We start from the raw sequence: 27,650 nt of genomic DNA on the forward strand, positions 1-27,650 counted from the left end.
TTCAATACAGCGCCCTCTTGGCCTGAAGAGGGGGCGGCCGGGCGCCCAGACCGCGTCTCTCTCACCAAGGTCCCAGCTCCTGGACGCCTGCCTCTTTTCGGGTTCGGCTCATTCCGCAATAAGCGAAGGGGTCCCGCCGGATCCTAGGGGCCGGCGCCCTTTTCCTTCCCTCCCTGCGATTGCGAACCCCTCCGGGCGTCTCCGGAGCCGCGACCCCTGCTGGGGACCCCGGGGGCGGGCGGCCGACGGGCGGGGCGAGGGCCGTGACGCGAGGCGGTCCCGGCCAATGGGAGTGCCCCGCGGCGCCGGCTGAGCCGCCGGGCCATAAAAAGGAGGCGCGGCCGGGCTTTCCAGCCTGTGGCCGCCCCCGGCTCGGAGTGTGACCTAAGCAGGTCGCGTACCTTCCTCAGGTGACTCCGGCCACAGCCCATTGTCCGCGGCCGCCGGCGGAGTTTAGTCGCAGACCTCGAAGCGCCCCAGGGTCCTTCCCGAACGGCAGCGGCTGCGGCGGGTCCATGGAGAAGGGCCCTGTGCGGGCTCCGGCGGAGAAGCCGCGGGGCGCCAGGTGCAGCAATGGGTTCCCCGAGCGGGATCCGCCGCGGCCCGGGCCCAGCAGGCCGGCGGAGAAGCCCCCGCGGCCCGAGGCCAAGAGCGCGCAGCCCGCGGACGGCTGGAAGGGCGAGCGGCCCCGCAGCGAGGAGGATAACGAGCTGAACCTCCCCAACCTGGCAGCCGCCTACTCGTCCATCCTGAGCTCGCTGGGCGAGAACCCCCAGCGGCAAGGGTTGCTCAAGACGCCCTGGAGGGCGGCCTCGGCTATGCAGTTCTTCACCAAGGGCTACCAGGAGACCATCTCAGGTCAGTGCGCCCGCGGGCTGCTAGAGCGTGCGGGCAGCGGGGGCGGTGCTTGCAGGAAACGCGCGCCGGCTCCAGGAAGTTTCCGGAGTTGCCTCACTCTTGGCGCTGGGAGCTGGGCGCTGTCACCTCCGAACCCGCCCTAGCCCGCCGCCCTGCAGAGGCCCTGCGTGGGGCACAGTCGGGGCGCCCTGGGTGGCAGCGACCTCTCAGCCCCGGGACTCGCTGCAGCCGCCTTCCAGGGGCCCTTCCCGCTCCCAGCGCGCAGCCCTCCTAGAGCGCCCCGGGTGGGCGTGGACGGGAGCCCGGAGCCCTCTCGCCTGAGCACCCAGCGCGGGATTCTCGGGGCACCTGCGGTTCCAAACTTGCCCACGATAAGGATCACCTGGGCACTTGCTGAGGCGACGGCTTCCTGGGTAGTTCCTTATTGAGATCCCATTGTCAGGGTGTGTATCTAGATTGAAACCTTGGCGCGATTCTTCCCCGAAACCTCGGGGACCTGCACTCTCACTGATTTGCCAGGGGATCGGAGTCTTAGAGTTGTGCTTTTCTTTTGTCCACCTCAAGTTTACTCCAGTTCAGGACATTTACAAAATTCGGCATAATTTTGGGCACGGGCTTCCCTGGAGTTTGAGGTGTGAGGTTGACTGGGTGAGTTTGCTGCTGAAATCTGTTTCCTCTCCCCCACCCCCAACCCCGCAAAAAGCAGTAAAGCTACTCCAGGGTTCGGAGGGCTCCCCTGGGTTCCAGAACTCAGTCTCATCCCCGCACCCTACCACCCTAAAATAAAGCCGGGTTGACCCGGTGCTGTTAGCGTCTGAGGCCTGTCGGCTTTTCACTCAGAGGGTGGGGATGCAATCAGTGTGGGTAGGATGCAAGGTGGGGTGATGGAGAGTGGAAAATGGGGACTTTGCTGCCTGTTGGCCAGAGAAGCAGTATTGGTCTATATTTAAAACAAATAAAGCTTCTGGCTTCTACAGCTGGGACCAAAGACATTATTTTTCTTCAGTCTACACCTTCCGTGGCTTGGTGACATTTACTTCTTTGGCCTAAGAAGCATTCTACCTTTCACTGTTTTCTGAAAGAAAAACAGTGCGCTGGAAAGGCAATCTCCCTGCCCCAGTTATTTCTCTGAAGGAGTGTGGACCCTGGGAAAAAGAAAGTTATTTTTTGCCCAGTCTTCCACACCCCAAAGGAAGGGTGGGAAATCAGAATGTGAAAGAGGCGGGGCCCCAAAAGGAAATGATGCTACACTCTAAAACCGGCATGACTTCTAGTTCTGTTTCCAAATTCACTTTTTTTACCCCTCAATTGCAAAAGTTCGGAATCTCAGAAGCGATTTCAAAATGCAAAGACTGAAGAATAAACTTTCAGTTTTCTGTGGGATCAGCTCTTTGGAGGTCTAGGGCTTTAAATTTGTGTGTGTGTGTGTGTGTGTGATATATTCCACAATGTAATGAAATGTCTTCTTAAGGCCTTGCTCATTTTGCCCCTTGAAGACGCAGAAAGTGGTTTACTCCACAGCATCGCCCGGGCTTTGGGAATCCTCCCCTAAGAGAATCCATAGGACAGTGTTCTGTAATCTAGCATGGATCTAATTACCCAAAGATAGAGGGATTTCTGACCCTGAGACAGGTCACAGAATTACCTAAAGTGACTCACAGATTTACTTGAGAAATGGTTAGCAAAATATCTCATGAGCGAAGATTCATTTAAAGAGGATTAATAACTGCAAAGAACACATCATTCCACATTAGAAAACTGTTCTGGTTGGCCGAGCTCGGTGCTCACGCCTGTAATCCCAGCACTTTGGGAGGCCGAGGTGGGCGGATCACCTGAGGTGAGGAGTTCAAGACCAGCCCGGCCAACATGGCGAAACCCAGTCTCTACTAAAAATACAAAAAAATTAGCCACCTGAGTAGTCCCAGCTACTCAGGAGGCTGAGGCAGGAGAATCACTTGAACCCAGGAGGAGGAGGTTGCAGTGAGCCGAGATCACGCCACTGCACTCCAGCCTGGGCGACAGAGGGAGACTCTGTCTCCAGAAAAAAACAACAAAAAAACACAAAAAAACTGTTCTGGTCAAGTGTTACTATTTAAAAAGTCCACGGGCTGGGCGCGGTGGCTCACACCTGTAATCCCAGGACTTTGGGAGGCTGAGACGGGCGGATCAGCTGAGGTCAGGAGTTCGAGACCAGCCTGGCCAACATGGGAAAACCCAGTCTCTACCAAAAATACAAAAATTAGCTGGGCATGGTGTCAGGTGCCTGTAATCCCAGCTACTCAGGAAGCTGAGGCAGGAGAATCATTTGAACCCGGGAGGCAGAGGTTACAGTGGGCCGAGATCGCACCATTACACTCCAGCCTGGGCAATAAGAGCGAAACTCCATTTCAAAAAAAAAAAAAGTCCATGGATGTAATGGATGTAGAGACACTGCAAGATTAGTAGTTGTCAGGGACTGGTGAGAAGAGGGGGATGGGTAGTGACTGTTTAATGAGTGTGGAGCTTCCTTTGGAGCTTCCTTTTGGAGTCATGAAAATGTTCTGGAACTAGAGAGTGGTGATAGTTGCACAACATTGTGAATGCCACCATTGTAACTTCAAGATGGCTAAAAATGACCAATTTTATGTATATTTTACCACAATATAAAGACAAGTTTTGTGGCGTGCCTGCAGTCCCAGCTAATAGGGAGGCTGAGGCAGGAGGATAGTTGTTGCTCAGGAGAACAGCCTGGGCAACATGGGAGACCCTGTCTCAGAAAAAAAAAGTCCATGGAGCGGACCATTTAATATTATTATTATTATTTTTATTTTCATGTTTTTGAGACAGGGTTTGGCTCTGCTGCCTAGGCTGGAGTGCAGTGGCACAGTCTTGGCTCACTGCAGTCTCACTCTGCTGGACTCAAGTGATCCCACCTCAGCCTCCCGAATAGCTGGAACTACAGGCTTGTGCCACCATGCCCAGCTAATTTTTGTATTTTTGGTAGAGACGGGTTTTTGCCATGTTGCCCAGGCTGGTCTTGAACTCCTGAGCTCAAGGGATCTGCCTGCCTTGGCTTCCCAGAGTGCTAGGATTACAGGTGTGAGCCACCACACCCAGCCCATTTAAGATTATTATAAGCCATTAATTGAATATAATCATGCATTACATTATGATGTTTCATTCAATGATGGGCCACGTGTATGAAGGTGGTTTATAAGATTACAATGGAGCTGAAAAATTCACATTGTCTAGTGATGTCTTGGTGATCCTGACCTGTGTAGGCCTCATGTGTTTATTTGTGTCTTAGTTTTTTCCTCTTCTCTCCCACATGTCTTAGTTTTTAACAAAATTTAAAAATTAAGAAAATTGGGCCAGGCATGGTGGCTCACACCTGTAATCCCAGAACTTTGGGAGGCCAAGGTGGGCGGATTACTTGAGGTCAGGAGTTAGGTAGAGACCAGCCTGGCCAACATGTTGAAACCCCATCTCTACTAAATATATAAAAATTAGCCAGATGTGGTGGCACATACCTGTAGTCACGGCTACTTGGAAGGTTGAGGCAGGAGAATCACTTGAACCCAGGAGGTGGAGGTTGCAGTGAGCCGACATTGCACCACTGCACTGCAGCCTGGTTGACAGAGTGAGACTCCGTCTCAAAAATAAATAAATAAAATTAAAATAAAAATTAAAAATAGAAAAAGGTATAGAACAAGGATATAAAATATTTTTGCATAGCTGTACAATGTGTTTTCGTTTTAAGCTGTATTATTACAAAAGAGTCGAAGTTTTAAATACATTAAGCTGAAATTATTGAAGAAAATATGTTTAGTGTAGCCCAAGTGTACAGTGTTTATAAAGTTTACAGTAGTGTACAGTAATGTCCTAGGCCTTCACATTCACTTACCATGCATTCACTGACTCACCCAGAGCAACTCCCAGTCCTGCAGGCTCCTTTCATGGTAAGTGCCCTACACAGACATACCATCTTAAGTCTTTTCTACTATATTTTTACTGTACCTTTTCTATGTTTAGATGTCTTTCTAAAATTAGTATTATTTGTATTTTAAAAATAGAGGCAGGGTCTCACTGTTTTGCCCAGGCTGGTCTCGAACTCCTGGGCTCAAGTGATCCTCTCCTCTTGGTCTCCCAAAGTGCTGGGATTACAGGCATGAGCTGTCCCACCTGGTCTACATATCTTTAAATACACAAATCCCATTGTGTTACAGTTGCCTGCAGCATTCATTACAGTAACATGCCATACAGGTTTGTAGCCTAGGAATAATAGGCTCTACCGTGTAGCCTAGGTGTGTAGTAGGTTATCTCATCTAGGTTTGTGTAAGCACTCTCTTCCTTCAATGTTTGCGATATGAAACTGCATTTCTCGGGTGTTTCTCAGAATGTATCCCCATTGTTAAGCAATGCATGACCGTACTTTTTAATGGGTTAAAAGCTTTACGTGGATGGTCTTGGTTCATCTTCCAATTTTCAAGTAAACATTTCTCTTATCCCCATGACAAGGCAACTGAGGCAGAGAGGTTGACACAAGTAGTAGAGCTGGTATTTGAATCCAGAGAGTCTGACTGCAGAATTCTTAGCCACTTCCTTATACTGCTACACAGAGAACTGAATCAGTATACCCTATCTATATATTTCAAACTGTGAATTGGGTCAACAGCATAAAAAAAAAAAAAAAAAAAAGTGGATTAGCCGGGCGCTGTGGGTCACGCCTATAATCCCAGCACTTTGGGAGGCCGAGGCGGGTGGATCACCTGAGGTTGGGAGTTCGAGACCAGCCTGACTAACATGGAGAAACCCCTTCTCTACTAAAATACAAAAATTAGCCGGGTGTGGTAGTGCATGCCTGTAATCCCAGCTACTTGGGAGGCTGAGGCAGGAGAATTGCTTGAACCCAGGAGGCGGAGATTGCAGTGAGCCAAGATTATGCCATTGCACTCCAGCCTGGGCAACAAGAGCGAAACTCAGTCTCAAAAAAAAAAAAAAAAAAAAAGTGGAGTAGAGGTTGGGCACGGTGGCTCAAGCCTGTAATCCCAGCACTTTGGAAGGCTGAGGTGGGCAAATAACGAGGTCAAGAGATCAACACCATCCTGGCCAACATGGTGAAACCCTGTCTTTACTAAAAATACAAAAATTAGCTGGGCGTGATGGTGCGTGCCTGTCCCAGCTACTTGAGAGGCTGAGGCAGGAGAATCACTTGAACCCGGGAGGCGGAGGTTGCAGTGAGCCGAGATTGTGCCACTGCACTCCAGCCTGGTGACAGAGCAAGACTCCATCTCAAAAAAAAAAAAAAAAAAAGTGGAGTAGAATGGATAAGATCAGTCTATCACGTGTAATAAGGATAAGTGTTTTGAGAAATTTCTTTTGTTTTTTTTTTTAAGATGGAGTCTCACTCTCTAGCCCTGGCTGGAGTGCAGTGGCACGATCTCAGCTCACTGCAAGCTCTGCCTCCCAGGTTCACACCATTCCCCTGCCTCAGCCTCCCAAGTAGCTGGGACTACAGGCGCGCAGTACCATGCCCAGCTAACTTTTTTTTTTTTTGTATTTTTTTAGTAGAGACAGGGTTTCACTGTGTTAGCCAGGATGATCTCGATCTCTTGACTTTGTGATCCGCCCGCCTCGGCCTCCTAAAGTGCTGGGATTACAGGCGTGAGCCACCACGCCCGGCCGAGAAATTTCTATGTAGGTTTTATAGGTATAATTGTGTGTGTGTGCGCACCAGCTCTAGATGTAAAATGCATTTCTTACTGTAGGTTGTAGTCAAAAGTTTGAAAGCCTGTATCCAGGGGATCTGTTTAAGGATTTAATATTTCTTTTTTTAAAAAGTGATATATAATTAAAGAGAAGACAGAGTAGTGAGAACAAGGATGCTGCTGAACTTAAAGGAATGAACCTGAAATGTGGTGGTTTGGGTCTTGGACCAACCTGGATGGCAGAGAGAAGGAAGGATACTGGTGGGAGATAGGAGTGAGTGGAAACCCACATCTTTAGGTCCATAAACACTTCTGCACAATCCCTTTTATTTCTTTAGAGAGCATGAGTCAAGTGGCCACTATATATTGTTTTTGGATAAGAACATACTTCTCTGAAGGTCACTTTTCTGTGCTTGTAAACAAGATACAGGACTTTATATCTTTTATATATCTGTATTATTCTATATATTAACTCCTGGTTAGTAATGTTGACTTAAGTGTTGTAAAATTTAGAATAAGTTGGTATTTTACATTCTTCAAAATCCTTTTTTCCTCCCAGTTCCTCTTGTGTGGACTGATCCAAATTCCTGGCGTTCTGGGGAATTTGTTCAGTTTTTCCTATGTTGCAGCATCTCTCCATGACTGTCTCCTTGTGTACCTTTTCTGCTACTTTCCAGTGTGTACCTTCCATGGGAGCATCTGTGGTCATCTGTGACAGGGCTGTGTCAGGGTTGTACAGGTTTCCTAGTACTAATCACTACTGGACTGTAGCTCATGGGCTAGGAGGGAGGGCTGGAGGAGATGCTATCATCTCTCCCAGGAACTGGCTGTCCTTTGAATCTGCATCACAAGCTGATCCTTGGACCAGCTCAGACCAGCTCATCTTGATCTATTTCTGTCCCATTTCAGTTTAGCTATATCCTAGTTCTCTTAAATATTCAAGGTTTTATCCTGGTGAGTTCTCTTTTCTATATAAGGTACCTTTCCTGTATTTCCACTATTCTTTTATTTAGAACCTACACTTAGTTAAATTGGAGAGTCCGCTATTCTCTGAGGGCCTCGATCTTCATACCTCTGTAACTGACCCTTCCAGGTATACATGGGAACAGCCTTTCAGACAGCATTATCTACCAAGGATTAAATGGGTATGACTTGTTTCATCAGTTGTTTTTTATGAGTTTTTGGGAATATGCAAGAGTCTTAACTCTGTCACATTTCTAGTTAAAGTAGGTTTTAGCTTGTCTGCCAAGACAGTTTTCATAAATCATGTTAACAGTTCAAAATTTTGGGAAGCATGCATATAATCCAGCGTGAGGAGATGGCATTGGAGGTGGCTGACCGCTTCCCTGTGAGGGCTGAGGAAGCACAGACACTGGCAGTGAGTCATATCCCCACCTCAGCCATTTTCACTGGAAGATTATGTCTATTTGCTAAAGATAATGGGAGGCAATTAGATACTTTGTTTATATAAAAATGCACCTTAGACACTTCATACTGAAATGTGGTAGCAGTCACAAAAGGTTTTTCTTTTTGAATCACAAACCTCTCGGATTTATTAAATTAGACTGCTGTGGTGAACTAAGAATTTTAACAACTTCTAAGATGTGAAGGGGAACAAAAACATAAATTATTTACTATTCTCTCCTATATCATGGGTGAAAGGTGAGTTTATGTCCCAAGTTTTAAAGTATATTATAGAAATGCTCTTCTCATCATTAAGAGGTACTATTTTAGATGTGTAGCTCACTCAAATTTTGATCCATTAATAATTTTTGTATTTGGTTTGTTAATGAACACTTACATAGGACTTAGTTGTGTTCATTGCCAGAAAGAGCACTGTGAATAAAGAAGAAAAAAATAACAAGGCACTTGACATATTATATTATTGGAATTTTGGACATGTCTAAGTGGAATAAAACAGTTAAGAAGTTACTGAGAAAGGGGGAGAAAAGCCTATCCTAATAGTTTCTTTTAAAAATGGATTATCTATAAATTTTTCTGACACAGAAGGAAAAATCAATATACATAACTTCACTATAGCAAGCAAAGCCTTCAGGTTGGTACTCGTACTAGATTCCCAGGGCTGCTATCACACAGTACCACAAACTAGGTGGTTTAAATGACAGAAATAAACAGTCTCATAGTTCTAGAGACTAAAATTCCAAAATCAAGGGGTCAGCAGAACCATACTCACTCCAGAACCTGTAGTGGGGGAGGCTGTCTTTGCCTCTTCCCAGCTTCTGGTGGTGGCCGTGTTGATGGTGTTCCTTGGTTTGAGCTGCATCACTCCAATCGCTGCCTCTGTCAGTGTCCACGTTTTTGTTTTGTCTTATAAGGATGTCAGTCATATGAGGGAGGGTCCACTTTACTCCAGTATGCCTATGTTAGTTTAGCTAATTACATCTGCAACAACCCCATTTCCAAATAAAGTCACATGCTAAAGATACCTGGGGTTTAGGACTTCAACATATCTTTTTTTGGCAGATGGCACAATTCAACTTGTATTAGTACTAAATACTATTATTAAAAAAATTACTAGGAATTTTACTACAATTTCATTGATCATCAAGTACTAGGCACTTCACTGAACGCTGGGAATGCAGAATGAGCAAAACCAGGTATAGTTCCTGCCTTCATGGAACTCACAGCCTAGCAGATACAATCACATGAAATAGAAATGTGTTGTGAGATTGAGAAATGTGATGATAAACAAAAACACAGCTCAGTGAGAGCACTTGGCATAGGAACTTGACTAGTGCCAGGAGATGGGAGCATGAATGGGTGAAGCAATGCTTAAGCCGACTGATGTTCTGAGTAACAAATACTGCTGATGGCTTACTTTGTGCTAAACAGTAAGTTTTTACATTTTTTTTTTTTTTTTTTTTTTTGAGACGGAGTCCCGCTCTGTCGCCCAGGCTGGAGTGCAGTGGTGCGATCTCGGCTCACTGCAAGCTCCGCCTCCCGGGTTCACGCCATTCTCCTGCCTCAGCCTCTCCGAGTAGCTGGGACTACAGGCGCCCGCCACCGCGCCCGGCTAATTTTTTGTATTTTTAGTAGAGACGGGGTTTCACCGTGTTCTCGATCTCCTGACCTCGTGACCCGCCCGCCTCGGCCTCCCAAAGTGCTGGGATTACAAGCGTGAGCCACCGTGCCCGGCTAGAGTTTTTTTTTTTTTTTTTTTTTTTTTTGAGACGGAGTCTCGCTCTCGCCCAGTCTGGAGTGCAGTGGCGCGATCTCGGCTCACTGCAAGCTCTGCCTCCCGGGTTCACGCCATTCTCCCGCCTCAGCCTCCTGAGTAGCTGGGACTACAGGTGCCCGCCACCACGCCTGGCTAATTTTTTTGTATTTTTAGTAGAGACGGGGTTTCACCGTGTTAGCCAGGATGGTCTCGATCTCCTGACCTCGTGATCCGCCCGCCTCAGCCTCCCAAAGTGCTGGGATTACAGGCGTGAGCCACCGCGCCCGGCTACGGCTAGAGTTTTTACATGTTACCTCATTTGATCCTCACAGTAGCGCGATGGGGTAGGCAATATTATTCCCATTTTATACATAAGGAAATTGGGGCACAGAGAGAACTTTCCCAAGACTGTATCTTGAAAGTGGCGGAGCTGAGAGGATGATATAGAATGAGAATCATTGTAATCTCTGGTAGTCGATTTAATTTTAATAATAATATTTTACTAATTTATTTGAATCCTTTCTCCCTTCTTCCTAACCTATCCCCGCTTTTGTATTTTCTCTTCTGTTTGCTTTGTCCACCTCTAGAAACCCTTCCATGCCTGGGCATTCCGCACCTGACTCATTTGCCAGTGATTTCTGTATGAGGACTGTAATTTGAGTCTAGTTATTTGGTTGAGTAGACTGCAGTGTTAAAACTCACCAGGAGAGGGCAACTGTCTAATCATTGGATCCCAGATTATGAATCCTGGATTATGTGAACAATTCTCAGTTCCAGGTTATGCAAACAAATATGTTTCCCATGGTTATAAATTTTCTAGAGTCTGTAGTAATTAAATTGGGAGATAATTTGTGTTGGGTTATGCAAGAGTATCGGAACCAAGTTAAATCTGTTATACTCAAGGCCAAGAGGACATTGATTTACTGGAATTTTATTCTATTGGAGCCCATTAGTAGAAATATTTATTTATTTGGAGACAGAGTCTTCCTCTATCACCCAGGCTGGAGTGCGGTGGCATGATCTCAGCTCACTGAAACCTCTGCCGCCCAGATTCAAGCAATTCCCCTGCCTCAGCCTCACGAGTAGCTGGGATTACAGGTGCTCACCACCATGCCCGGCTAATTTTTGTATTATTAGCAGAGACAGGGTTTCACCATGTTAGCCAGGCTGGTCTCGAAGTTCTAACCTCAAGTGATTGGCCTGTCTCAGCCTCCTAGAGTGCTGGGATTACAGGCATGAGCCACCGCACCCGGCCGGAAACATACAATATTTGTCTTTCATGTCTGGCTTATTTTACTTTGCAAAATGTCTTCAAGGTTCATCCACATTAAAAACATCTATTTTATTTTTATTTTTATTTTTTGAGATAGAGTCTTGCTCTTCCGCCCAGCAAGCTGGAGTGAAGTGGTGTGATCTTGGCTCACTGCAACCTCTGTCCCCTGGGTTCAAGCGATTCTCCTGCCTCAGCCTCCTGAGTAGCTGGGATTACAGGTGCCTACCACCACGCCTGGCTAATTTTTGTATTTTTAGTAGAGACTGAGTTTCACCGTGTTGGCCAGGCTGTTCTTGAACTCCTGACCTCAGATGATCCGCCCGTTTCTGCCTCCCAAAGTGTTGGGATTACAGGCGTGAGCCACCACGTCAGTAACTCATTCTGTACAATGTTGTATGTTCTCAACACATTATATTTTAATTTCCTTATTTCAAGAAATCCTTAGAATTGAAGATACAGTAGTCCCCCTTATCCTTGGGTATCTGTTCCAAGACCCCCAGTGGATGCCTGAAACTGAGGATAGTACCAAACCGGATTGCCATAATTCAGAATAAATTTCTGTTTGTGTCTTCTACACACAAATTTCATGCCTTTTCCATCTTAACTAAGCACTTACCATGCGCTGTGGCCATAGCTTTTGCACTTTGAAGTACAACAACAACACTAGCATGAATTTTTTTTTCCTCCTTCACAGGTTCACAGACAGAAGATTTGTTCTTAATATAGTTTTAGCAACCTCAGCATAATGATTTTGTTCATTAATAAACTGAGAACTTTAATCTTTGTCACTTGAAGGAAACATGGCTTCTCTTTGGCATATCTGAATTGCCAGCGTCACTACTCTTGTGGTTTAGGGCCATTGTTAAGTAAAATAAGGGTTTGAAAACAAACACTGCAAAACTGAAGGTTGATTTGATCACTGAGATGGATACTAAGTGACTATTAGGTAGGTAGCATAGACAATGTGGATGCTGTGGACAAAGGATTGATTCATGTTCTGGGCAGAAGGGTTGGAGATTTCATCGCAATACTCAGAATAGCGTGCATTTTAAAACTTATGAATTGTTGGCTGGATGCGGTGGCTCATGCCTGCAGTTCCAGCACTTTGGGAGGCCGAGGCAGGCCACTGACTTGAGCTCAGGAGTTAGAGACCAGCCTGACCAACATGGCCAAACCTCATTTCTACAAAATATACAAAAATTAAGCAGGCATGGTGGCACGTGCCTGTAATCCCAGGTACTTGGGAGGCTGAGACATGAGAATCACTTGAACCCGGGAGGCGGAGGTTGCAGTGAACTGAGATTGCACCACTGCATTCCAGCCTGGGTGACACAGCGAGACTCTGTTTAAAAAAAAAAAAAAAAATGCCAGGCATGATGGCTCATGCCTGTAATCCCAGCACTTTGGGAGGCCAAGGTGGGTATATCATTTGAGGTCAGGAGTTCGAGACCAGGCTGGCCAACATGGTGAAACCCCCATCTCTACTAAAAATACAAAAAAAATTTGCTGGGCATGGTGGTGCACACCTGTAATCCCAGCTACTAGGGAGGCTGAGGCAGGAGAATTGCTTGAACTTGGGAGCTGAAGGTTGCAGTGAGCCGAGATTGTGCCACTACACTCCAACCTGGATGACAGAGTGGGACTCTGTCTCAAAAAGAAAACAAACAAAAAAACCTTATGAATTGTCTATTTCTGGAATTTTTCATTTAATATTTTCAGACCATGTTTGACCAAGGGTAACTGAAACTGTGAAAAGTGGAACTGTAGATGGTCTCTGAGTAGTCACTGTTAAAGGGGAAACGAAGATGATTGTTGGCCTGATCTTGGCCTTCAAGGAGTAAAGGGTTTCTGTGTAGTCAGAGGGAAGCTGGGTGCTTCTGGTGGAGAGACAGGAAAGTCCAGATGTTACGGAGAAAGTAGCTTTTGAGTTGAACCTAGAAGGAAATTCATTTTGAGTTTTTTTGGATTGTTTGTTTTTTGCAGAACGTGTCTATGCTGGTTTAGAGATTATGGTCTAAGTGTTTTCCAGTAAAAGGAATACACTAACATTCATAGTCATCTGTACCAGAGTTAAAATTAAATGGAGTTCTCAAGGCAGTTAGATTTATTTTAAACTTTTAAAAGATCAATATTAATGGCATTAGGGCCAGCTCCTTTATCTGATGTCTTTAAAGTTCATTCTGGCCATAGTCAACCCTTGTAATGAATTTTAACCTGACACATGTTGCTACTTCGTCTAGTCTTTATAACCTGGTTTATTTATTTTTTGAGACAGAGTTTTGCTCTTGTTGCCCAGGCTGGAGTGCAATGGCATGATCTCCGCTCACCGCAACCTCCACCTCCCGGGTTCAAGCGATTCTCCTGCCTCAGCCTTCCCAAGTAGCTGGGATTATAGGCATGCGCCACCAAGCCCAGCTAATTTTGTATTTTTAGTAGAGATAGGGTTTCTCCGTGTGGGTCAGGCTGGTCTCGAACTCCTGACCTTAGGTGATCCGCCCACCTCGGCCTCCTAAAGTGTTGGGATTACAGGCGTTAGCCGCCGCTCCCGGCCTGGTTATTTGTTTTATCTGCAATTATTCTTTCTCGTGAATCCCCTTGGCTAATCGTGTTCACAAAGTTCTGACGCATGTACCACCTGAATATTTCTAGAGTCTGAGTCATCTTTCACTTAAATTACAGTAACCTCTTAACTGGCCGCCTTGCCTCCTAGCTTGTCCTGCTCTGATCCATTCATGCCCAAGTGATTTTTCTAAAATCGAGTAAGTTTTTTCCTTGCAAAAAACACTTGATTGATTTTCTGTTGTCTTTCCTCACCATTGCTGTGAGGTTTTGTTGTGTTGTAGCCTCTTGCTACATTTTTTGGCTTTTTTTAAATCTTCCATCGCATTTCCTCATATAGGGCAATTTAGTGTTTTAGTTTAGTGAATAGTTTAGTGCACAGTTAATCTGAGAAACCACTCTGTCTCATTTCCTTACTGGAACTGGAGACCCAGGTGAAGATCCTGAGGTTTGTTCTTTTGCAGTGTTTGGCCTTTATTATCTGCCCTCTTGTAATTTATTTTACTGTCCTTTTTATTTTTGGTTGGCAACCATGGGGAGGTAGCTGCTGCCTCTTGCTTATCAACAACTATTGCTTATGGAGACTTCTGTGAACAAGCAGCCAGGTTTAGGTGAGGAAATTGGCCGTGACTGAGTTCTGGGTGAATTTTTCGAGGTCCAGTTGGTCCAAATGTTTGTGATGTGCAGTCCCAAGAGGCCATGGCTCTTCCTGTGAAGTGTGATGTGTTTTATGTATCACACATTAGTTTTTATTTGTCGTAAGCAGGAATCAGAACTCAGTTCAATAGAGGCCATTGGCAAACATCCCAAACAAGGAATCTCTCACTAAAATAGCTTAAAATATAATTTTAGCTGTGTGGTCTAGGCATTTGTGGTACAGTGTTCATTAGCAGTGATGAAGGGCTATGCGTGCCTGGAGATCAGATGAGAGTCCTTAACTCAGTGAGGACGTTGACTAGTTGACTTTAAGGGATAGCTGCTGTAGATCATACCCCTCTAATTGACCCCACCGGTTATCGTTTATCACCTGGGCAGCCCTGGAGGTATACCTCTCTGATGACCCATCAAAAACAATCTGCCCTTCAGCTTTAAGGAACAGTTTGCTGACAGCCTCCAGCAGTTAGTGCTGTCAGGCTTTGCCTCCACGGAGGCCATACTTATCCCATGCTGCATGTCGTTTCATTTCGGTGTCATCTCTTTCTCCCCTTCTACCCCTCCTCCACCACAGTAAACAGCTTTTTGAGGGCTGGGGCTGTTTACAAGTGAAGTAGTTTATAAAAAGTAGATGCACATCTTTCAGCTTCATATTTAGCATGTTGGAAATTCTGTTCACTGATCTAATTCTGAAATCTCCTTGGTATTTCTTAAAGTAGTTTAGTATAGGCTGGGCGCGGTGGCTCATGCCTGTAATCCCAGCACTTTGGGAGGCCGAGGTGGGCGGATCACAAGGTCAGGAGATCGAGACCATCTTGGCTAACACGCTGAAACCCTGTCTCTACTAAAAATACAAACAAACAAACAAAAATTAGCCAGGAGTTGTGGTGGACGCCTGTAGTCCCAGCTACTCAGGAGGCTGAGGCAGGTGAATGGCGTGAACCCGGGAGGCAGAGCTTGCAGTGAGCGGAGATCGTGCCACTGCACTCCAGCCTGGGCGACAGAGCGAGACTCCACCTAAAAAACAAACAAACAAACAAAAAACTAGTGTGTCAACAAAGCTTTGTCCTGCTGTAATGGGAAGAACAGCTAGCCTGGGCTAGTAATAGCATCCACATCCATGCTAACTGGTTTATGAACTTAGGTAGGTGAGTTACTTGACTATTCTGGATCTGGTCTGAAGGGAGAGGCAGTAGGACTAGGAGTTAAATTGTCATGCCGAGGTCTCTGAGCATGGGTGGGCCTGTCAGAATTGTCATTGCTCACTCTGTTGACTTCCAGCAGCTGACAGGCAAGGCCCTAGGAAGCTCTTCAGCCTCCTTTCCTTGCTAGAGGTGCTGTTTTCCCTGGAAATGTTCAAGCCCTGCAAATCGTTTCTATAGTAACTCTTTTTTCTTATGATGCCGATTTTTGAAAAGGTTTCTTATCTAAATGTTCTTGAGATCTATGGTCTTCCTACCTGTAGCTCCTTTGATTAGACAAAGCCTTTATTTAAAGACTTTTCCCCCCAAGAATGTTGTAGTTGCTTCTACCAAAAGAATAACCAGTTGTTAGTTATACTAGTGCTTGAAGTTTTAGTTTATTAATAAAGCTTCATATAAACTAGAAAAGGAGTGGTTGGGTAGAATAGTAATACCAAAAAAACTAATATTCACTGTTAGTATCATGTATTTGTAAACTTTAATTTTTTATTATGTAAAACCTTCAAACATAAAAGTAGTCAAAATTATATAAAGGACACCTATATACTTATCAGCTAGATTGAAAACTAACATTCTGCCATATTGGCGTTGTTTATTCCTTTACTGATAGTAAATCAGAGACATGTATTTAGAGGTGAAATGTCACCCTGAAAAGCGTTTTTCTTAATGATTTACACCATCCTTAGTAAAATTAGCTATTAATTCCTTCATATCATCTAATACCTAATATATATTCACATTTCCCCAGGTGTCTCAAATGTCTTTTACTAATGATTTTTTCCAACGAGGACCCACTCAAGGTCCATACATTTGCATTTGATTATTATGTTTTAATCTGGAATAGCACCTACTGCTCCCAACCCCTGCCACTGCTTTATCAGAGAGGTCAGTTGTCCTGTAAGGTACTCCACCTTTGTGATTTGTATGATTTTTTTGTTTGTTTGTTTTCATTTAACTTCCATATTTCTCATATTCCTGGTAACTGCAAGTCAGGTCTAAAGACCTCACTAAATTCCTGGAAAACATTTTTAGCAGGAATGCTGTGTACTTCATGTACTGTCACAATGGGAGGCACTAAGTATTTGGATCTTGAAGATTTAAAGACTTCTAATTGGTTTTTAAAAGCCCTGTTTCACTGGTTTTCTAGGATAAGCTTCTCTAGAGAAGTTCCTTTTTAAAAAATGTTTTATTAGTTTGAAGATTTAATGGGATTTTCCTTTCCCCTGAAATTCTTCCAGTTTGATTTCAAAAAGAAAAGGTCAACATAGCATTACATTTCTGAATTTTCCCTCATATAAGCCAAATAAATGGTTGGTGAAACAGTATTTTGTGACTGATGTGCACCACTTTGGTTCTGGCAGTCTCTGGGCATTAGACCACTCTTTCTGATCTGCTGTCCTGGCTGGCAGTTTATAATGGATTTTACTTTTCTTTTAAAAAATCAGATTTGCTGTCTTTTGCTGTCATCAGCTCTGGGCGTTGTCACCATATGGCAGACTTCAACCTACAGTAACCCCTGATGCGTGTTTCCTGAAGGGGACCTCTGCCCTTCAGTCCACACTTCTAGTAGGTTGAGTTCAGCCCAAGATTAAGGCTCTGGTCTGGAGTCAGAAGATGGGTCAAAATCTAGCTCTCCCACCAGCTGATTGGCTCTTCTTCTGCAGTCAGCTAGTGTTTCCAAATGACAGTATCTATGTCCTCATCTGTAAAGTGGGGACAATAACTGGTGTTTTTTTTTTTTTTGAGACAGTTTCACTCTGTCGCCCAGGCTAGAGTGCAGTCACGCGATCTCAGCTCACTGCAAGCTCCGTCTCCCAGGTTCACACCATTCTCCTGCCTCAGCCTCCTGAGCAGCTGGGACTACAGGCGCCCACCACCGCGCCCGGCTAATTTTTTGTATTTTTAGTAGAGACGGAGTTTCACTGTGTTAGCCAGGATGGTCTCGATCTCCGGACCTCGTGATCCACCCGCCTCGGCCTCTCAAAGTGCTGGGATTACAGGCGTGAGCCACCGTGCCCGGGCTATAACTGGTTTTGACTAATGCAAGTTGTGGTAGAGCTTGAAAGAAATCACAAACTAAATGTAAAATTTAATTTGAAAAATGCTGTCCAAGCAGGAACTCACATCCAGGAATAAAATGAATGGAGACCAGAAATCCAGATATGTATGCCCAAGAAAAGCAGAATTTTATCCAGCACTTCTCCCAGATTGTCAGGGTGCTGACTGAGGATGAGATGGGGCACCCAGAGACCGGAGATTCTATTACCTGGCTCAAAGAGATCCTGGAGTACACTGCCACTGGAGACAAGTACCAGTAGGGTTTGATGATGCTAGTAGCATTCCAGGAACTGGCAGAGCCCAGGAAACAGGATGCTGATAGTCTCCAGCAGGTCCTGACTGGGCTGTTGTGTGAACTGCTGCAACCTTGCCCATTTTTTTTTGTTGTTGTTCTTGTTTTTTGAGATGGAGCCTTGCTCTGCTGCCCAGGATGGAGTGCAGTGGCACGATCTCGGCTCATTGCAACTTCCACGTGATTCTTGTGCCTCAGCCTCCTGAGTAGCCAGGACTACAGGTGCATTCCACCACACCCAGCTAAGTTTTGCATTTTTGGTAGAGACGGGGTTTCACCATGTTGGCCAGGCTGGCCTCGAACTCCTGACCTCAGGTGATCCCCCTGCCTTGGCCTCCCAAAGTGCTGGGATTACAGGTGTGAGCCACTGCACCTTGTGCTGCAACCTTTATTCCTGGTGGCAGATGACATCATGGATTCATCCCTCACCTTGCTGGGGGCAGATCTGCTTGTATCAGAAGCCAGGTGTGGTTTGGATGCCATCAATGATGCTATGCTTCTAGAAGCATCTATCACCTCTTGAAGCTCTGTTGCTGAGAGCAACCGCATTACCTGAACCTGATAAAGCACTTCCTGCGGAGTTGCTATTAGACAGAGATCAGGCAGACCCTGGACCTCATCACAGCCCCCCCAGAGCAATGTGGATCTTGACTGATTCACTGAAAAGAGGTACAAATCTACTGTCAAGTATAAGACAGCTTTCTACTTCTTCTACCATCCTGAAGCTGCAGCCATGTCTATGGCAGGCGTCAATGGGGGGAAAGAATGGGCCAATGACAGGAAGATCCTGTTGGAGTTAGGAGTTCTTTCAGATTCAGGATGATTACCTTGACCTCTTTGGGGACCCTGCTGTCACCACTGGCAGAGTTTGTACTGACATCCAGGACAACAAATGACAACAAATACAGCTGACTCATGGTTCAGTGTCTGCAACGGGCCACACCGGAACAGCACCAGATCTTGCAGAAGAATTACAGGGAGGAGGCACTACATGAGGAGCTGGATCTGCTGACCATGTTCTTGGTATGTGGAAGATGGTTACAGCCACCTTATGGGTCTCATCGAGCAGTGTGTTGCACCACTGCCCCCAGCCACCTTCCTAGGGCTAGCGTACAAAATCTCCAAGCAACTGCAAGGCAGGGAGAGGAGGCTCTCAATAAATTACTGTGTAATTTCTTTTTTTTTTTTTTTTTTAGACGGAGTTTCACTCTTGTTGCCCGGGCTGGAGTGCAATGGCACAGTCTTGTCTCATTGCAACCTCTGCCTTCTGGGTTCAAGCGATTCTCCTGCCTCAGCCTCCCAAGTAGCTGGGATTACAGGCGCCCGCCACTACGCCCGGCTAATTTTTGTATTTTTAGTAGAGATGGGGTTTCACCATGTTGGCCAGGCTGGTCTCGAACTTCTGACCTCAAATGATATGCCTGCCTTGGCCTCCCAAAGTGCTGGGATTAAAGGCGTGAGCCACTGCGCCCGGCCTACTGTGTAATCTTACAAAAAAAGAAAAAAATGCTCTAAAATAGAAGGGAATTTTGTTTCTGTTCCACGCGTAGACCCACACAGGCTTTTTTCCTTTTGCTGTTTCCCACTTCCATATCTTATTTTATATGGTACTTCTCTTCCTTTCCGTTTCTAGGAAACCCTCCCTCCACCTTTCCTTCTACTTGACCTTTAGGTCTGGGTAAAATTTTAATATTCAGTACAGTCATATTGTTTTGTCTCAGCCCACAAGTTTTCCTTTATGTGAACTGTCAGTTTTACAATTTAACCTCTAGTCATTCTCCAAATATTTTTACACCTAGTCTTCTTATTTCTGCAGATCTCAAGTTGCTTGAGGTCATGGTTTGATAGATTTGTTTTCAGCTCAGAACTATGAAAACTTTATTGTATTACCCTAGACATTGATTTCTAATGAGTTGGTTGTAGGATGCAACTGGTTTCTTAAGTGGGGGATATTTTTCTAGAATGTGGGTACAATTTTCTGATGTGAGGTCCTCACAAATTTTTAAAATTTGCTCCAGCAAAAAGTAAAGGTGAGGTCCTCTACGTGGGTCCTTCCTGCCTCGCCTTCTTTAGGTGGAGTTGGCTCCAGTTTCCTCCTTGTCTCTGCCTCCACCCCACCCCTGCCCCAGGCCTCATAGTGTTCCACAGGAATGACGTGGTGACTGTAGTGAGGGTTACAGTGAAGAATTGCCCACTGTTTGGCCTTGCTAAACAGCAAATTTGGGCCGGCAGTGGGTCTGTTTTCTCTCTCTCTTTCTTTTTTTTTTTTTTTTTTTTTTGAGACAGAGTCTCGCTCTGTCTCCCAGGCTGGAGTGCAGTGGTGTGATCTCAGCTCACTGCAAGCTCCACCTCCCGGGTTCACTCCATTCTCCTGCCTCAGCCTCCCGAGTAGCTGGGACTACAGGCACCTGCCACCACGCCCAGCTAATTTTTTGTATTTTTAGTAGAGATGGACTTTGTCCGTGTTAGCCAGGATGGTCACAATCTCCTGACCTCATGATCCGCCTGCCTCAGCCTCCCAACGTGCTGGAAGTGGTGGCGTGAGCCACTGCGCCTGGCCTTTTTTTATGTTTTTGAGTTGGAGTCTCACTCTGTCGCCCAGGCTAGAGCGCAGTGGCGCAATCTCGGCTCATTGCAAACTCCGCCTCTCGGGTTCAAGCAATTCACCTGCCTCAGCCTACCAAATAGCTGGGATTACAGGCACGCGCCACCGTGCCCGGCTAATTTTTGTATTTTTAGTAGAGATGGGGTTTCACCATGTTGGCCAGGCTGGTCTCGAATTCCTGACCTCGTGATCCACCTGCTTCAGCCTCCCAAAGTGCTGAGATTACAGGTGTGAACCACTGCGCCCGGCCAGCAGTGGGTCTGTTTTCAACCCTCATGTACCCTCAGCTCTCAAGCCTGTGTGTTCCCTCCCCAGCCAGTCATCAGAATCACATAGATTTTAAAAAGACTTATCCTAGGTCCATCCCTACACATAGTAAATCAGATTTTTGCTGGGTAGCTTGGGACGCTATATTTTCCAAAGCTCCCTATGATTGGCTGTATTTGGGAACCCCTGTTGCGAAGGCAGATCCCTTATCTCTTCATCTGTCACCAATGATGGTGGCTTGCGCACTCTGATGGTACTTACTTGGATGGGATTACAGATGGTTCCATAATGCCCGTCTGTATGAAATCTTGTGGTATAAGTGAATGTAGGATGGTAAGGGATGAGCCTATTAAAGGCTTTTGAAGCAAATGGATAGTTTAATCAGATTGGTGTGTTTTTTTCTGTAGAACTGCTGTGAACCAGACCTTGTTATCACCATCTGTTTTGTAAATTCCATTTTCGGTTTAACAGCTGGATTGTGAAAGATATACAAAATTATCCAGTTAAAAAACTAAATTTGGCAAGTGTGTGTGTGTTTTTAAAAATGACTCCTTGAATACACTGTTTTGATTCCTTAGACAGTTTCTAAGGCTCTAATTTTGCTCTACCAGAAATATTCAGAGTAGTAAACTGAGACCAGAAAGGCGAGTTCTTTGGCTTGGATAACTTTGAGAGTTAATAGTGTACATGATTGGCAGCCTTCAGTTTTATCCAGCAATAAATCTAAACAGTTTAAAATAAGTACTTTCCCCTTACCTCAGTACAGAGAGGCCCTGGCCACTGCCATGCACATCTCAGAAGCTGAGCAGTGGGGCAGAAGGATAACTTGTAATTTGGCATCAATGTCCAACACCCTTGAGCTGTGCAAATCAGGAACCTGGGAGTCATGTTAAGCATCCCCTTAACTGAGGACACGGAAGCCCAGGTCACACAATCTGCACAAAGCTTGCACTAGAACCTGGGTCTCTGGACTCTTTTATTCATTCCTTCTACTTTACCATTCTACATCTTGAACCACTGTGCATGCAGTTCCGGTAAAGTAATTGCATCAGGGTGGAGAGATTATATGTGCTTTCACTTTCTCATTTCATTATTTCTACATCTTACCAATAAACTTCCATGAATATTACTGTTGTAATGAGGAGCAAAATGTTAGTAAAGATAACTTTGTATGTGAAAACTTGAACTCTTACCAAGAAATGTAGTGTTCGTGATAAGGCTGGCTGAGAGGATGAAAATAGCTCATCAGTACTGGGTTAGCTAAAGGAAACATGCATGTCAGTACTATTTTGAGGGCAGCTGAGAACATGTACTTCAATAGCTTTGGCTATATTTTAATAGCTAAGAGCAACATATGAATTTGTCTTTGCCAAAGATGAAGGGAGTGAAAATTTCCAAAATAACCAAACTTTTACTTTTTTTGCAATACATTAGGTCTTTCCTGCTGACAAACCTACAGTTTATGAAATAAGTTTGTGGAGCATATCAAAGCTGTGCAGCAGCTGTGTGCACTCCAGCAGATGGTGTGACTGGTTGTCTGTAGTCGTCTTAGTTTCCGCCATTGTGTCAGTCTGTGGAATGTTTGGGTTCATGCTTATTTTGGCCAGGTTTTCCAAATTCTGTCTTGGTAAGTGCAAAAAGCTGTGAGTGTCGGAAGCGCTAACAAGAGGGTTACTCATGATGAAAGTGAAAGCAGAGAGAGCGATTTTTTTTGTCTCTTTGAATTTGTTTTAACATGCTCTTACTTGTAGGACAAACTTTTCAAACAGGTGGTAGAAAGCAAAACATCTTAATGCCATCTTCAGGGCAGAAGACTGAGTTGCAGGATGTGATTTAGGGAGGGTTTTGAAGGAGTTTGCAGCACTGCGTGAAGCTGGCTGGGTCTTCCTGTGTACTCCTCCTTGCCCTCCTCCTATAGCTCCTCCATGCAAAGGTAACCTGTTTTTTTAATGTTTGTTTCTTTTTAAAATTTTTATAGAAAAAAACAAATGCCAGCATGTGTATGAAGACCTTAATTTAAAAAAATATTTTTATTGGCCGGGCGCGGTGGCTCACGCCTGTAATCCCGACACTTTGAGAGGCTGAGGCGGGCGGATCACCTGAGGTTGGGAGTTCAAGACCAGCCTGACCAACGTGGAGAAACCCTGTCTCTACTAAAAATACAAAAATTAGCCAGGCATGGTGGCACATACCTGTAATCCCAGCTACTTGAGAAGCTGAGGCAGGAGAATCGCTTGAACCTGGGAGGTAGAGGTTGCAGTGAGCCGAGATTGCAGCATTACACGCCATATATATTTTTTATATATTATGTATTATATATTTTATATGATATAATATAAATATAATATATATTTTATATGATATAATATATATTATATATTATATATCTTATATTTTATATAGGATATAATATATAATATATTAATGAAATTTCTCAAATATACAAGACTGTATGAAGAACAAGTTTAATCAAAATACATTGGGTTTTAACAAATCTTAGTATTTTGCTATAATTCCTTTTAAAAGATACAGATATGGTTTAAGCTTCCTAGTTATCACTTCGTGATCCAGTTATCATCTCACTACAGAGGTAACCACTATACTGAATTTGGTCCCTAACTTTCCTTTTTTTTTTTTTTTTTTTTGAGACAGAGTCTTGCTCTGTTGCCCAGACTGGAGTGCAGTGGCATGATCTTGGCTCACTGCAACCTCCGCCTCCTGGGTTCAAGCGATTCTCCTGTCTCAGCCTCCTGAGTAGCTGGGATTGCTTTCATGTCTTTTTTTTTTTTTTTTTTTTTCGAGACACAGCCTTACTCTGTCGCCCAGGCTGGAGTGCCATGGTGCAATGTCGGCTCACTGCAATCTCCGCCTCCCGGGTTCAAACGATTCTCCTGCCTCAGCCTCCCGAGTACCTGGGATTACAGGCATGTGCCACCACGTCCGGCTAATTTTTGTATTTTTAGTAGAGATGGGGTTTCACCATGTTAGCCAGGCTGGTCTTGTACTCCCGCCCTCATCGGCCTCCCAGCGTGCTGGGATTACAGGCGTGAGCCACCGCGACTGGCCTCATGTCTATTTTTATACTTTCATTTTCTGTGTATGTTTACAAACAACATGTAACATTGTTTCTACTTAATTTAAATGGCTCATACTCTACATATCCTTCTGCTACATGCTTTTTACACTGAATATCCTTTCAAGGGTTTATAAATGAAGCCCAAATTTACTCACTTTCATTGCTGGGTCATATTTTATTGAGTTTACCCAAACTGTGTAATTGTTCTTCTGATTCACACTTCTCTATTTTTGCTATTACCGACAAGACTGCAGTGATTTTTTTTTTTTTTTTTTTTTTGAGACAGGGACTTGCTCTGTTGCCCAGGTTGGAGTGCAGTGGTGTGATCTGAAGTCACTGCAACCTCGCCTCCCAGGTTCAAGTGATTCTCTTGCCTCAGCCTCCCAAGTAGCTGGGACTGCGGATGCATGCTACCACATCTGGCTAATTTTTGTATTTTTTAGAAGAGATGGGCTTTCACTATGTTGGCCAGGCTGGTTTCGAACTCCTGGCCTCAATTGATCCACCTGCCTTGGCCTCCCAAAGTGCTGGGATTACAGCGTGAACCACTGTGCCCAGCTGAAAATTCTTATGTTCCCTTGGCTACATGAATTTCTTTGGAGTCCCTTCATTTAAAAATGTATTTTAAGGAAGTGAATTGGTCCAGCATGGTGGCTCACACCTGTAATTCGAGCACTTTGGGAGGCTGAGGTAGGAGCAGCTTGAGCCCAGGAGTTCAAGATCAGCCTGGGCAACATAATGAGACTCTGTCTCTACAAAAAAATAAAAAATTAACTGGATATGGTGGCATACCTCTAGTCCCAGCTACTGGGGAGGCCAAGGTGGGAGGATTGCTTGAGTCTGGGAGATGGAGGCTACAATGAGTGGTGATTGCACTGCTGCACTCCAGCCTGTGTGACAGAACGAGACCTTGTCTCAAAAAGAAAAAGAGTGAGGCCGGGCGCGGTGGTTCACGCCTGTAATCCCAGCACTTTGGGAGGCCGAGGCGGGCGGATCACGAGGTCAGGAGATCGAGACCATCCTGGCTAACACAGTGAAACCCCGTCTTTACTAAAAATACAAAAAATTAGCCGGGCGAGGTGGCGGGTGCCTGTAGTCCCAGCTACTCGGGAGGCTGAGGCAGGAGAATGGCGTGAACCCCAGGGGGCGGAGCCTGCAGTGAGCCAAGATCGTGCCACTGCACTCTAGCCTGGGCGACAGCGAGACTCTGCCTCAAAAAAAAAAAAGAAAAAAGAAAAAGAGTGAATCATAGAGTAAAGACAGACATATTAATTGGACAAACACGGAAGATCTATGTTTAACTCCAGCTTTGTGCATCGTGTTACAGGGAAGTGTGTAGAAGCTCCAAAGCCTTCAGATATAATGCTTAACTCAGAAACTTACAGCCCAGTGTGTCTGGGGGACGTGGGCACAAGTAACCATGGTACTACGAGGCATGATGAGATAAGCGCTGTATGCTGGTGGAGGTAGCTCTGATGTTAGATGGAACTATGAGGATCTGGACCATTCTCCACCAAATCAGGATAGGCTTATCTTTGTTAGCACCTTGAGTTGATTTAATTCCAGCCAAAAGCAAAAAGGTGTGATGCCCTAGGCACTTCTCTCTGTCACTTCTCTTAATTTGAAAACCAGTAGGCAGACTCCATAAGCTCTTTCCTATCCTTTAGGATGGATGCTCACTCAGATGTTCCAAGTCATCTTCCACTGTCTTTTAACGCTGTCCTTCCAGGAAGATGCGTCGGGTGTCCGGCTTCCTCAGAGAGCTGGAGTTGTTGGTGCTGATCACCAGATACTCCAGACAGCACTAATTCCTATACTATGGGTTCAAAGGGAACTCCATTGGACAGAAATTTCCTTTTGAGGAAATCTTTCCCAGGAGTTTCTTCTTACCTTTTTCCCTCACTTTCTCCACAACAGAAACAGGTCTGTTTGTCCTTAAATATATATCTATATATTTGAGTAGGAGCATTTTGAAGAGATGAAGTTTCTATGTAGCAGCACAAGACATGGAATAGTTCAAATCAGGGGCACTCTGGTTCTCAGACCAGGAGCATCAGGATCTTCTGGGAACTTAGAAATGCAAATTCTCAGGTCTACTCAGACCACCTGAAACAGAAGCCCTAGGGGTGGGGCCTAGAGATTTGTGTCTTAACAGGCCCACTGGGGGAGTCTGGGAACCCCTGTTTCAAAGGATGCTTAAATAAGCACTTGGGGGCCAGGCATGGTGGCTCATGCCTGTAATCCCAGCACTTTAGGAGGCCAAGACAGGCAGATCCCTTGAGCTCAGGAATTTGAGACCAGCCTGGGCAACATGACGAAACCCCATCTCTACAAAAAATACAAAAATTAGCCAGGCATGGTGGCTTCCGCCTGTAATCCCAGCTACTCAGGAGGCTGAGGTGGGAGGATCACCTGAGCTTAGGAGGTAGAGGTTGCAGTGAGCTGAGATTGTGCTGCTGCATTCCAGCCTGGGCAACAGAGGGAGACCCTGTCTCGAGGAAAAAAAAAAAAAAGCACTTGGGCTTATATTGTGGGCCTGTCTTACTATACTTTCAGAAAAGGGTCTGGCAGACTAAATACTTGAGGGATGTTACCCAGCAGTGTTATTTGTTGACACTGCTTAACTATGAATGACATGAGAAAGGTATACCTGAAAACTGACATTGTGTGGTGTTGTTGTAGACAAACCTTTAACTTGTGGAGGCTGCTTTGGTTTTGTTTGTGGTCATGACCAACAGTAGGAAACAGAATGTCATAAATCCCTGTTTCCAGGGTTACCTTCTTGCTGCTGATAACAGGCAGGAAATTAAAACAATATGTGATAGTGTTCTGTTCTTATTATCTACAGATGGTAGCTTTTAGATATGTTGGAGCAAAACATAAGTAAATATAGCAGGGAAACTTTATTATTGAAGAAAAATGATTTGGCTAGGTCAAGGTTATAGTCTGGTTCATTTTAATAAAGGGTATAGGCAACATATTAGTGTTCCATTATCACATGAAGCATTTAGCTGTATGAGGATCACTAGATTTTTTTTCTCTTTGTTTTAATTTTATTTGAGTATGTAAAACATTTACATGATTCCAAGGTCAAAACTATATAACAAATTATATTCAAAGATGCTTCCCTTTCATCCATATCCCTTCTGTCTCTTCTCTTATTACTTTACAGGTAATCATTTTTACTAGCTTTTAAATTTATCCTTCCAGTGTTTCTTTTTGCAGATAAACATATACATATGAATGTATATGTCATATGTTCATAGCTCCTCCTTCCACTTTCATTACACAAAAGGCTACATACTGTACTACAATTTTAAAAATTATTACTATTATGATTTTTAGAGACAGGGGCTTGTTCTCTCACCCAGGCTGGAATGCAATGGTGTAATCATAGCTCACTGCAGCTTCAAACTCCTATCCTGGGTTCAAGGGATCCTCCTGCTTCAGCCGCCTGAATAGCTAGGACTATAGGCACATATCACCATGCAGTACTTTATCATTTTTTTAAAATTATACTTTAAGTTTTAGGGTACATGTGCGCAATGTGCAAGTTTGTTACATATGTATACATGTGCCATGTTGGTGTGCTGCACCCATTTAACTCGTCATTTAACATTAGGTATATCTCCTAATGCTATCCCTCCCCTCTCTCCCCACCCCACAACAGGCCCCGGTGTGTGATGTTCCCCTTCCTGGGTCCATGTGTTCTCATTGTTCAATTCCCACCTATGAGTGAGAACATGCGGTGTTTGGTTTTTTGTTCTTGCGATAGTTTGCCGAGAATGATGGTTTCCAGCTTCATCCATGCTCTACAAAGGACATGAACTCATCATTTTTTATGGCTGCATAGTATTCCATGGTGTATATATGCCGCATTTTCTTAATCCAGTCTATCATTGTTGGACATTTGGGTTGGTTCCAAGTCTTTGCAATTGTGA

General features: G+C 44.7%; 1 protein-coding gene and 1 pseudogene across 3 annotated transcripts in view; both read left to right on the plus strand.

The window, feature by feature from the left end:
- The first annotated feature begins 288 nt into the window (after nt 1-288).
- Nucleotides 289-27,650, plus strand: part of GCH1 (GTP cyclohydrolase 1) — a 61,993-nt gene continuing 34,631 nt past the window's right edge. Inside the window, exon 1 of one of the 3 annotated variants that reach the window (XM_055289311.2) lies at nt 289-858. In XM_055289311.2, the coding sequence (XP_055145286.1) occupies nt 516-858 (343 nt within the window). In that variant the 5' untranslated portion in view covers nt 289-515. The remainder of the gene's footprint in view (nt 859-27,650) is intronic. The other 2 variants (XM_055289312.2, XM_063645578.1) reach the window with 2 other exon arrangements.
- LOC134737297 (farnesyl pyrophosphate synthase-like) lies at nt 17,549-25,517 on the plus strand (annotated as a pseudogene).

Source organism: Symphalangus syndactylus, chromosome 8, assembly GCF_028878055.3.
Source record: "Symphalangus syndactylus isolate Jambi chromosome 8, NHGRI_mSymSyn1-v2.1_pri, whole genome shotgun sequence".
NCBI classification, from domain to species: Eukaryota; Metazoa; Chordata; class Mammalia; order Primates; family Hylobatidae; genus Symphalangus; species Symphalangus syndactylus.